The sequence below is a fragment of the Ochotona princeps genome, chromosome 13 (assembly GCF_030435755.1).
Source record: "Ochotona princeps isolate mOchPri1 chromosome 13, mOchPri1.hap1, whole genome shotgun sequence".
NCBI lineage: Eukaryota > Metazoa > Chordata > Mammalia > Lagomorpha > Ochotonidae > Ochotona > Ochotona princeps.
The window spans coordinates 40,796,205-40,809,638 of record NC_080844.1 but is presented as its reverse complement, the minus strand read 5'-3'; the positions used below and the strand labels follow the sequence as shown (position 1 = coordinate 40,809,638).

The following is a 13,434-nucleotide window of genomic DNA, read 5'->3' as shown; positions in this document are numbered from 1 at the left end:
CACATTGCTGTTTTTTTCTGAGTAGACTTTGGCCCACTGAAAAAGATGAAAGGAGGGTGTTCTTTGCTGTTGCTCGGCTTTCTGTTGTCCCACCCTAGCATTACTGGACTAATCAGTTTTCGGGTGGAACCCAGGCACTCTTGAGTCACTTTTTAAACAAGCCCAGGACAGAGAACTAATGAGGTAAATTACTTGATTGGTGGCAGGGGTTTGTACAATTTCAGGATTCTTAGCTTAACAATCAGTTGGAAATTTGTGATTCTGAGGCAATCTGTTCATTCTATCCCTTGTTACTAAAAACAATGTTTACACAGTAAGTCTTTGGCAAATACTTTGCTGCTTTCTCTGAAAACGAAAGCCTCTCAAAACCACAGCTGCCTAAACATGAAATCACTGACGTCAGTCATATGTGTTGAACATTTGAACCTTTTCTTACTAACCCTCTGATTAACATTTGAAAACAGGGATTATTGCTTCTTATTCTTGGAGAAGGAACGACCTGAAGGTTCCCACGGCTCACGCGGGCCAGAACACGACTCTTCTGACGTCCACTGTAGTCGTATGCCATGATTCACATCACAGCCACCCTTAAAGTAATTTTAGCAAAATGAAACTAAGCCTCAAAAACATGAGCTGTTCTGAATGTACCCCACACGGGCTGCTCACAAAATAATGCGACTTGACATTCTCATTTGCAGAAACAAAGTGACAGATTCTGCTCTCTCCACTGCTACAGAAGCAACAGTTATTCCCTTAACGGAGCATCTAAACCGCCCTGTTCTCAGCCTTTCCCAGGAAGACACGACCCTTTCTCCCTTTCTCAAGCAAGCAAAGGCTCTCGTCCCAGAGGGAAGCAATTCCAGACCTCTTAAACTGTCTTTTCTATTGTCTTCTCTGCTCCAAGCAGGTGCAGCGTTGTCTCACCTGATTTCCTTAGCGCTGCTCCGATTGAAGTCTCTGTAAGGGCACCAACATGGAACAGTCCTCCTCCACCATCTTGCTCCGCCTTCTCGCTGAGGCAAGGCCAGTCTCAGAAAGGAATGCAAAAGGCTGGGGGAAATGGGCTGTTCCCATCTCCCCATCACTTCCAGACACAGCTGTTGCTGTTGTTTCCTTAGCCTGGCATTGTCGGCAATAGCAGAATAATACAAACGATGACCAGGAAGCGCGACAATGGACAGACCTGCAGGCATGAGCTTCAGTAGTGAACGGCATCAAGGGTCAAACGGACTCAGGTCACAGGACCACCGTGTGCAGACCTCAAGGGCAGATGCCACTGAGGGCGGCAGGAGGACCTGAACAGCACTGGAGTGAAAGCCTGACAAGACCATCAAGTGCAATGAAGGTATAAAGGCACAGAAAATATCATGGTATTTGTCACGCCTTCTCCAGGCCTCCCATATGCACCCCGGTTCAAGTCCTGGATGTTCATGACCAGGGCAAGAAGGGGAAGATTACCCAAGTGCTTGGCCTCTATGCAGGGAGACCCAGGGAAAACTAGCTCCTGGCTTCGCCCTGGCCATGGAAGCCATTTGTGCCTGAACCAGTGTAGGGAAGATCTCTCTTACTCTCTCTTCTCTTTCTCTATCTCTCTCTGTACTTCTTTTTTCAAATAGATAAAATAAAGCTTTTCTAAAAAATATAACATAGTGTTTGTCCTAAATCATTGAACGTGGTTAATTCTTTTGAATGTGTTTTTGTTGTAAGGTGTCATATATAAATGGATATATATGGATATATATGATGAATATATATGAATGAATGTATACACACATGTACATGTATTTAGGAGAAAAACACAATTAACAGATATGTTTCGATCAAGCTCTTGGTGCAGTGGTTGGTCAGAACACTTGCGCTTGAATCTGGACTTTACTTCTGACTCCACTTTCCTACTAATGTACACCTAGGCAGGTAGCAGACGTTGGCTCAGTGCAGGAGGCCCAGGCTGTGTTTCTGGCTCCAAGCTTTATCCTGCCCCAGCTCCAGCTGCTGCAGCACTCGGGGAGTAATAAAAGTAAGTGGGAGATATGTCTATGTCTCTCCCCATTCCTCTGCATTTCAGATACATTTTTTAAGACGAAAGTTTCCATATGAAAGTATCTGAAATCCAAGTGTAGTTGTTTTCATACTATGTATTTTTTTCAAAATAGTTACATTTTATTTGAAAGGCAGAAGGCAAGAGACAAACGGACAGAGATCTCCTATCTGCTGGTCCATGCCCCACATGCTCACACACGAAGCTAGACTGAAGCCTGAAGCTGGTAACTTAGTCTAGGTATCCTCGGTGAGTGGCAAGGACCCTAGTACTGGAACTAACATGCTGCCTCTGCAGGGTGTGCATTAGTGGGGTGTACCTCTGCAGGGTGTGCATTAGCGGGGTGTGGTCAGCAGGGTGTGCCTCAGCAGGCAGCTGGACTCAGGAATGTCGATGGAACTTTACCCAGGTGCTGTTACAGGATGCAGGTGTCTCATGCAATGTCTTAGCCATGCACCAAGTACCCATCCCTCCATGCCTTCATGAACTTTTTTAATATCCTTGAACATAGTGAAAGAATGACTGTCAAATTTACATATCCATCACCTGCCAAGAATGTCTTGTCTGCTGTGATAAGAACACCTAACATTTCTTGCTAGTAGTTTTTAAAGCACAGTAATGCAGTACTAACTACAATCCTCCTGTTGTATGTTAACACTCTAGACTTGGTTATCTAACGGCAAATTTGTATTCTTTAAATTTGTACTCTTTAAACTACTTTTCCCTTTGTCTTCCCACTGAAAACTCTAACCACCATCCTATTCCAGTTCTATTTATTTGACTTTTTAAAATTTCACATGGAAGTGAGACTATACTGTATTTTGTTTCTGTGTCTGGTTTATTTCACGTGGTAGCATGCCTTACAGATTCATCCCCCCATGACCGGGGGGCTGTGGTCCTGAAGAAGGGGAAGGCTCACGTATGCTTATGCTCTTAGGCTCTTATGGCCCAGGCCAGATATCAGTTTTGACCCTTGGCCTCATTGCTAAACAGTGACTTGTGATCTGGGTGAAGCAGAGAGGGCAGACTCCAGGAAATAGGAGAGGACAGGCTGACAGCAAAGGGGCACCTGGAGACCTGCGGACACAGGGAAGCTGGGAAGAAGATGGAGCGATGTTACAGTGACCAAATAGCCTAAAGGAGCTCAGCAACCAGCGATTGGCAATTGCAGCTCCAGCAGCAGCCCAGGGAAAACGTTACCAAATTGGCATCCTACAGGTTACACCCAAAATAGGTCCAGGTGGCCCCCAGACATAAAGCCCAGTTCGGTTCCACAGTACAAAGATCAGGCAGCCTGGCCAATCCTGAGTCAGCTACAGGGCCACGTGTGCTTCAGACAAAATAGCCATCAGACTTCAAAGGAGCTGTGCTACAGGTCCTTAGCATGAGATCAAGGTTTGGAACACGACTGTAAAACCTACACCAAGTCTTAGGTTCCTAACCTGTCAATGGTCCAGCGTCAGGAACTGCTTAACAATGGTCCTGGGACACTTCAGATTTGAGCTGAGTCATTGGAATCAGGAGAGCGCTGCTGAGCTGCTCAGCCACGACCCAGTGACTCATCTTGTTGAGACACGTTGCTCTCACTTCACTTCAATGACTCAGTCGGAGAGCTTCAGCTCTAATAAAGATACAGTGATAGCTAATCCGATTTCACTTTCTCAGGGGCAACAATTGTTAGATCTGAACAACTTGCTCATAGGAAAACAATTTCGCAGACTGCACTGGACTCAAATCAAGCAGCTCCTAGAAGAGACTGCCTGAGGAAACAGAATTACAGGCGCAGGATCTCTAAGGGGACAGCTTTTCAACTGAGGGCAGGCCCAAAAATGTTTTAGACTTCAGCATACAGACTGTGGAGGAACAGAAACATTCTGTCTGTAACTAACAATGTTTTCCTGCAGACACAGGAAGGTGGGGATATTTGTTCTGGCAAGCAAGAAGCACAGAAATACAAAAATCCACTATGTAATAGGAAGAAAAGCAGTGAATGCTGTGTCCTCTTCCTTAGGAGGGGCAGTCCTGGGCAAGGAGGCATATGGAATGAAGTCAGCACTGTCGTAAGGGTGGAGTCACACAGCAGTAAACAATCTGACAGGTAAGGTCTTGCGTTAGAATGATGTCCTCTGAGGTGATGTCACTGGCAGCAGCGAGCTTCTGGGACAAGGAAACACCAGGGAGGCAGGACTGAAAATTCTAAGCGCACATCCACTGCAGAGTTAGGGCATCCTAGTGTCCACCATTGTATTCCTCTGGTCACTACTGAGGCTGGCACTTGATAAGAACGTTTGCTCAGTTTCGGAAGCGGGAATCTATCATTGGCATCTGATGAGGGCCGCATGGCAGAGCTTTGTGAGCCAGAGAAATCCCACGGAAGACAGGAGAGCAGAGTGTGGCAGCCCAGTCTCGTTCTTTCAAGAACAACTCAGGCTTATAGGAACAAGATTCACATGAATTCCTCCCAAGGACAGTTCCCCAAAATAATTAATTTTCTTGCACGGAAATATATCCATTAGGGGCTGCCTCAATGGCTCAATGAGCTAATCCTCCACCTCCAGTGCCAACACCCCATATGGGCACCTGGGTGACTGTGAGCTGTTCCTGTGATTTCTCGTAGCCAGTCCTAAGTCCAGCGAGCTCTCCCCCCACACCCCGGCTCTCCAGAGCGTCCTCTGAGCACCGCAAGCCAGGCCTTCTCAGGCCTTCGTTCTCAGCTTCCCTGGGAGGCCCATGTGATCTGACCAAAAGATCACCAAGTTCCTCAAGAAGAGGAGACTTTCCACCGCTGGTGAGTACGAAGATCAGCCGCCGTGGGAAAACACTGAAGTTCCCAAAGAAAGACGAAACGGACCTACCCATAATCCAGAAATCCCTCTTCAGGGTAGATGCACGAAGGAAATAAAACCACCAGCTCAGAAAAATGTGATAAACTCACATTTATCACAATGTTACTCAAGATAGGGAAACTATCCATGCATCCCTCAAGCAATGAAAGCATAAAGAAATTATGATATAAAGATACTACTCTGCCTTAAAAAAACAGTATGCAGCCACTTACAGTATGGACAGACTTAAAGAATACTGTATTAAGTGAAATAGCGCAGGAGGTCCCTGTTGTAGAACAAGCTGTCCCCTAAGACACCAACATTCCACTTGGGGACGGGATTGCGTCCCGGCTGCTTCACTTCCAATCCAGCTTTCTGGTAAGGTGCCTGGGAAATTGACAAAGATGGCCTAAGTGGTTCAAGTCCTTTGACCCCTTGACACCCATAGGGGAGATACAGAAGGTCCTGGCTCGTATCTTTAGACCAATCCAAACTCAGTCATTCTGGGGAGTGAACCAGTGGATGGAAGATCTGCCTCTCCTTCACTATAAAACTTTCAGGCCCAGCACAGTAGCCTAGTGACTAAATCCTCACCTTGCACTCTCATATGGGCAGCGGTTCAGATCCTGGCTGCTCCACTTCCCATCCAGCTTTCTGCTTGTAGCCTGGGAAAGCAGTCGAAGATGGCCTAAAGCCTTGGGACACCGAACTCACATGGGAGATCCAGAAGAAGTTCCTGGCTTCAGATCAGCTCAGCTCCACACATTGCAGTCACTTGGGGAGTGAATCAGCAGATGGAAGATCTTTCTGTCTCTCCTTCTTTCTGTAAATTTAAATTTCCAATAAAAATAAGCAAACCTTTTTTAAGATAACTAAATAAACTCTGTTCTTCAAATAAATTAATTTTTAAAAAGCCAGACAGATAGAAAAATATGCATATGCTCACATGTGGAATCTAAACAAACAAAAATAAATAAATAAACAAAAACAAATGCACACATCTAAGAAGAGAGTAGAATAGTAGTTACCAGAGGCAATAAGACAGAGAAAAATGAAGAGACAGAAATCAAAGAGCATGAAGTTTTAGCTGTGGAGGATCAATAAGCCTAGAAATTTGAAATACATGAGGACTATGGTTAATTAGAAATATTTCTTAGAATCCATGCATAGTATTGTCATAATGTGAATCTTTACAAATCTTTTGAAGTACTTTTGTATAATAAAAATACAATGAATTTTTTAACTTCCTTTACTGTTATAGTTGTAGAAACTAATGAACTGCTATCCTTTGTCAACAGCAGAAACAAAATTGAAATCATGCCCTGAGGTCATATTAAATGGGAAAACACTGCCACCTGGTGGTCTCCTAATATATTGCCACATATAACAACTGTACAGTATACAGTAAGTCGGATGTGTTAAAAGTTGATTGGATGACGCGGCGTGGCCTAGCTAAAGTCCTCGCCTTGAAAGCCCTGGGATCCCATATGGGTGCCGGTTCTATTCCCGGCAGCTCCACTTCCCATCCAGCTTCCTGCTTGTGGCCTGGGAAAGCAGTTGAGGACGGCCCAATGCATTGGGACACTGCACTTGCGTGGGAGACCCGGAAGAGGTTCCTGGTGCCCGGCTTCGGATCAGCGCACACCGGCCCGTTGCGGCTCACTTGGGGAGTGAATCATCAGACGGAAGATCTTCCTCTCTGTCTCTCCTCCTCTGTGTATATCTGGCTGTAATAAAATGAATAAATGTTTAAAAAAATATTTAAAAAAAATGAAAGTTGATCGTGTTTGGAACGGCTAGATTGGCAGCAATTCTGAACTGTTTAACTATCAAAACTGCTTGAGCAGGACCCTCGGAGAAAGCCCCACATCGGAGACCTGGGATGGGTGAGAGGCTGGGTGGGTCTTTTCTCTTTATCTCTACCCTTACCCCAGATACAGAAGAAAAAAATACACATACATATGTATATATTAATGTGGAAACAATGGTCTTACCCAGTTTCCTATAGCTCTTGACGCTTTGTGCCCTAATCAACTATGTAAAGATTATCAAAATAAAATATATATGTATTATTTTAAAGATGTGCTCATACATATCTTCCTCTATCTCCATGATAGTTAAACTGCAAACCCACTGAAACCCCAAGTCTTCTAACTTGAAATCTGGTACTTCCCTATTACATGCCATAAAAGTTGTGTCTCCATCACCGAACCCCTTCAAAAGTTCCAAGTGTCAAAGCAGCTTTTAGGAAAGTCCATTCACTCCTGATTGTGGTCAAACCACATTTCTTTTGTGGTCACACAAGGCTGGAGAAGGCTGAATTGCAGGCAAGGTAACAACGCAAGAAACAAAGCATAATGAGCAAAACCAGGCTATTCTTCCCTTTTATATACAAATAACCAGATGATGCCTTGTCTAAGGACCTGAGACTTCTCTTTGGGATTTAGATGTGTCACCACCTAGTAAAATGATGCCAGGGTTTGCATTTTAGATCTTCCGCTTCAGGAGTTTGGTGGTTTACTAAATATCATTGGTGAGATTACCATTTGTAAATCGTGTTACAGTGGTGATTATCATGTATTGAACACAAACTGGTAGCACTTGCATGAAGCATGTATGTACCTACTATTATTACCCTGAGATAAACTGCGCTACTGAAGAGATTCCCACTGTACATTATCCAGCTTGAATCCCACATCTTTGTAGCAGCAACCGTTCGTCTCCCTTTATAGAACATCAGAGCGGGGAGGGAAAGCACAGTTTAATTCCTCTGAGAAGCACAAATTTATTAAGACAATAGTATGCTCACCTAACGGAAGTGGTTCAAAAGCTGCCTCTACTTCTGGAATAATAGCATACCTAATTTTTTTAAGATTTATTTTTATTGGAAAGGCAGATAAACAGAGGAGAGAATGGAAATCTTCCATCTGCTGGCTCACTCCCCAAGTGGCCGCAAACAGCTGAAGCCGAGTCGATCCGAAGTCAGGAACCAGGAGCAGGGTCCCAAGGTTTTAGGCCGTCCTCGACTGCTTTCCCAGACCACAAGCCGGGAGCTAGATGGGTGGGAGTGGAGCAGTCAGGACACAAACCGGCACACATATGGGATCCCAGTGGATGTAAGGACTTTAGCCACTAGGCTACCATGCTTGAACCACATACCTAATTTTTAAAGGCAATGGTTCTTCAGTGGCATTCATTAACTGTTTGGCTACTCCAACTCTGCTTTGCCAATAGCAGTGCTGGTTAAGGCTATGTCTCAAAGTACTAACTGTAGAAATCTTCAACATCACGGAGTTGAAGCAGCATGCATGGATTTTGCTTGTAGCTATTTGTAACACTTCCCATTGGCTTAGGTGAGAACCCCTGCATGGCAAACCTGCTGAGGGCCTATCTAAAATTATCTTGACTATTTACTCATTTAAATAATGTAAGTGAACATAACATTATAGGTTGCAAATTTTTACTTTGGTGATACTATTTTAACATATCTGAGTAGTTTCTAGGCTGTGTATTTTATTCCTGCTCTTTCAGAACAGTGAGCAGGCAAGGCCTGATCCCGATACCAGGAGGCAGACAGATTGGCAAGAGCCGAGTCCTTTGTAGGGAGATCTGTTTCATTAACATTAAAGTAGAATATACGTGGAAACCATGAGACATACAAGTACATATCAAGTACAGTTGGATTCTCACTGTCCTGTCGGGACTGATGGTGTCTTTCATCACGCAGCCTCACCTTAAACTCTGCAATCCCCTCCCTTAAAGATTCGTGTGTCCATAACTTGTAGTGTCCTATTTTGGTAGTTTTTTCTCCCATACCCTCCAGGATCAGTATGAACAGGAGAAGCAACAGAAGAGAACGCAGCACGAGCCTGAGGGAAACATCCCAGCTGCTCTCCGATTCCAACCACCTTGTCCGGGTCTCGGCACACGTCAGACCTTCCAATTTGAGGCAACATCCAGCGTCCACCTCACATCACTTAAATGTTCAGAATAAACTTGTCATAAAAGTGTAAGACACAAGAGAGAAGAGGTGAAGATTTTAGAAACTGAGAAACCAGCACACCTGAAAATTGTCAACAGAGTGCAAAACTACAAGTCTGCCCTGGACACAGGTTATTCCCCAACAATTCCTAAAACAACCCAAAATTACTAGAAAGCTCATTTCTGTGGTAATTATACTGATCCAATTACTGCATACACACAAAAAGATGAAGGAACCATGATGACAATCTAGTAATGAGCCATGATGGGATTCTAGAAAACTTTATCAAGATTTAAATCACCAGAAGAATAAAGTTAGTGTCTACTGAAAAAGGAAAATGCAAAAGAAGTAAATTGGTTAGAGGAGATTCATATTTCCAATGTGGTAGCTTCATTTATCAGACACCCAAGTAAAAGTGTTAAGTAGGAAGTTTGAGTTTAGGGCTCAGGAGTAACATCCCGGCTGAAGATAAAACTTGTCATTAAAACCACTGGCATTAAAGACAAAACATAAACTACTGAAGATGTTCCAAGGCAAGCACGACATTAAATAGGCGAGTTTAGGGATCAGGAGGGAAGTCATGGCTGGCTGAGTCATTACACCCACTGGTATTAAAGGTGCAAAACAGACTACTGCAGTCAGATAATTAAAAAAGCAGCAAAAGTAACTAAGTCATAAATGCAGGAAAGAAAATCTGGCAAACGTGCTTGCTAGAAGCCAGACTGTTTTGTGAAAGGAATCGGCAAGCACAGGAAATGCTGGTAATAGGGCAAGGAAAATGAGGGGGGAAAGCCTCCTGTAACTTCAGTGGAATGGGGCCAGGCTCAACATCTTGACCCTCGACTTGGAGGTGCCACAATCTCATATGGACGCTCATTTATGTCCGCCTGCTCCACTTCCCATCCAGCTCCCCTCCTTGGCCCAGGAAAGCAGCAGGGGAGGGCCCAGAGGCTTGGGACCCTGCATCCTGGCTTCAGATCGGCACAGCAAAAGCTGTTGCGGCCATTCAGGGAGTGAACCGGGGGATGGAAATCTTTGTCTCCCCTTTTCTCCATAAATCTGATCTTCCATTCCAATAAGAATAAATAAATCTTAAAAATTTCAACCAAATGATAGAAAAGTAAGTCAAACAAGAATAGTTCAAGAGAAAAATGAGAGGGCAAATGAAAAACAATGAATGCAGATCACCTTTTTAGGCAGTAGACTACAGAACAAAACGAGGCTCTTGAGCTGGCTCTGGTTGGGACAGACAGCAGACCATCAAGGACAGCCTCTGCAAGTTCTTTTCTGATTGCTGCTATTTACCAGGTGCAACACGAAGCAGAGTGAGAGGCAGGAAATATTAAAGTCAGAAAGTTCTCAAAGAAGCTGTAGAACTATCTTTTTGGTAAGAAATTTTTTTTCTTTTAAAGATGAATTTATTTTTATTGGAAAGTCAGATATACAGAGAGGAGGAGAGAGAAAGATCTTCCATACACTGATTCACTCTCCAAGTGGCTGCAACGGCCAAAGCTGTGCCAGTCCAAAGCCAGGAGCCTGGAGCCTCTTCCAGGTCCTCCCACACAGGAACAGGATCCCAAAGTTTTAGGCCGTCCTCGACGGCTTTCCCAAGCAGGGAGCTGGATGGGAAGCGGGGCTGCCAGGACACAAACCAGGGACCATATGGGATCCCAGCACACGCAAGATGAGGACTTTGGCTGTAAGGCTACTGCGTCAAGCACAAAACTGTCATTTTTTTTAAAAATGCAAAAGAATAGAGTAAAAGAGGTCACAATCACAAATTTTAAGCAAGTCATTTTTACTAAGAATCCACCCCATGGGCCAGTATTGTGACGTAACACAATAAGCCTCTGGCTGCAGCACCAGCATCATTTTGGGCACCAGTTCAAATCCCAGCTACTCCACTCTCAATCCAGCAACCTGTTAACAGCGTGGAAAAGCAGCAGAGGATGGCCCAAGTGCGTAGAGCCCTATCCTACATGTCAGACCTACAAGCAGCTCCTGGCTCTAGAATGGCCCAGCTCCAAGTGTTGCGGCCATTCGAGGAGTAAACCAGCAGATGGACAAACCCTCCATCTCTCTCTATATATATATATTGTAACTCGGCCTTTCAAATAAAGATAAACCTTTAAACACACACACACACACACACACACACTTCTCTCTCCAATCTGTTTCTTCCTTTGATGAAGCAATTTCTCAAAATGTTTTTGAAGATTATTGTAGATTTCTTGTACAAAATATACTAAGGCGTTAACAATGTCACCTGCATTTGAACAAACATGACAACAGCTACATCTTTGCATGTGATAAAACAATCAGCAGAAAAATGTAAGACTCAGGGCTTGATGTATTGCCCCAGTATATACTCAGGATTTCTCTCCTTCACAGCCTGATACACTTTCAGAGTATATACTGTTGCCTTTTCACTCTCTTGTTCCTTTACTAGGGGTTTTCTTTGCATTTCTTAGACTGTTGGGTCCTTATTTTCACCTTTCTGGCTCTATACGTTCCTCTTGCCTTGAATTTTCAGAGTTTCCCTTCGGTTTGTGTTCCCCCTCTCCTTTGGTTTGCTTGTTTTGTTTTTGTTGGGTTTTTTTTTCCTTATTCTACACATCACTTCCAATTTCTGGTCTCTTACTGAGATACCACCATGGTTGTTTCTACAGGGCCTGCCCTACCCCAATTTCTGGTTTAAGTTTTTATATGACACACACCACTAGTGAATAAAACTAAGCAGAATAATGCTGAATTTCAATGTCAGTCAAGTCTTCTGCTATTATTTCACATAAGGGATTACTTTCCTCACAAAACAATTTCATGAGATCAGGTTACAATGAATATTTATTTGGTTATCTTAGCAACTCTAAAATCAAACAATTTCTTAAACAGAAGGCATGATCTCTATCAGCCCTTCCAAGAAAACCTACTCCATAACTGAAGCACCAAAACTCCAAGGAATATACTGCTGAAAGGGGAAAAAGACAGTCACTAAACTTCCACAGGAAGACTGTATAAACCTGGCAGTGGTTGAAGCACACATCAGCCTGCACCCAACTCACTACACAGGCTCAAAAATGAACAAAAATCAAAACTTTATATAAATCTTTTTGTTCTTAATAAGGCTCAGAAAACTATCACTCTCTGAGGAATGTGATGGGCACTCATTGATTACATTATGTAAGCAGGTATAATCAAAGAAAGGAAAGTGAACAATCTGGATATCAAAGCAAACAGAAGTAAATCACTGAATAGAAGCAAAATCTGTTAAATCCATTTTTTAGTTCCACTCTAAAACAAACATTCAGAACTGGAATCGTCAGAATTTTCTAGTATCTTGAATATCCCCATCTTTTCTTTAATCGGTCCTGATGTATTCATTTGATCTAAAAGAAAAACATCAAAACAGGTGCTTTAAAAATATGTATATTTAAAATCAGAGGAAAAAAAAAAACATTAGAAACTTGTTGTACAAAATAAGATGTTTAAGAGAAACCCTTAAACATTATACATCTTTTGGCTAATCAAAATCTCCTGTTGAATTTAAGATACACCCCAAAAAGCACAATACCAATTAGAACTTTAAGAGATCTTTTTCAAAATAAACCCAATCACACTTTAGAAAACAAGAAATCATGAAAAAATTTACCTAAACTTACATTTCAAATCATTATGAATGTGCAGTCAACATTCCAACTATGCAATTAAATCTCTGCTGGTTTATCTGGAAAAATTTCTTAAAGCTTTTGGTTATGTTCATCTACTTGAAAGTCATTTAAAGAGATTCAAGCCACTGACTCATTCCCCAAATGCCTACAATAGCCAGGGCAGAAATTCAATCTTGGCCCTCGACATGCGTGGCAGGGACGAAATGTGCTAGCGACACGCCTGGTGCCTGTTGGCTACAAATTAGAAGGAAGCTGGGATGAGTGGAGATGAGACTCAAACCCAGGAGCCTCAACACAGTGCACATCAAAAGTGGTTCCTTAACTTCCATGCCAAATGCCTGCCCTGGCACTGTTTTTATTTCTTCCACATTCTTTCTTGTAATATTAAATTGAGGCTTTCCCCTTCCTTTCTTAAGACTTACTTCTCTGAAAAGCAGAGTGACAGAGATTTTCTAGCGGTCCACTCCCACATGACCACAACCACCATTGTCTGCTGCCTCCAAGCTTATTCTCAGGAAGTTGATACTGAAGCTGAGGCAGGACTCCACCATGCTCTGTTCAAGGGGGTCCCAAGCAACAGCCTAACCCACTGAGCCGCAACACACTTCCCAACATTGCTTGAAAATCTCCGTTTTCCTTGCTGCCTCTTGTCCATGCTGTAAATACTGTTTGTGAATTCCTAATGAATTATTTGTCTATTGTATGGGTCATCAACATTATAAATATCAATTGTTTCATGATTTTTGAGTACTATCTTATTTACAAATCTTTTTATAATCTCTAAACTGATAATTATATCTTCCTTTTGAGTTAAAAGTTTGCTGTTAATATTTAGTTGTTTTTTTTTTTTTAAAGATTTATTCATCTTATTACAGCCAGATATACACAGAGGAGGAGAGACAGAGAGGAAGATCTTCAGTC

General features: G+C 42.9%; 1 protein-coding gene across 1 annotated transcript in view; it reads right to left on the bottom strand.

The window, feature by feature from the left end:
* Positions 1-11,676: 11,676 nt before the first annotated feature.
* Positions 11,677-13,434, bottom strand: part of HELLS (helicase, lymphoid specific) — a 37,177-nt gene continuing 35,419 nt past the window's right edge. Inside the window, exon 22 of the mRNA XM_058671383.1 lies at positions 11,677-12,231. Within this exon, the coding sequence (XP_058527366.1) occupies positions 12,137-12,231 (95 nt within the window). The 3' untranslated portion in view covers positions 11,677-12,136. The remainder of the gene's footprint in view (positions 12,232-13,434) is intronic.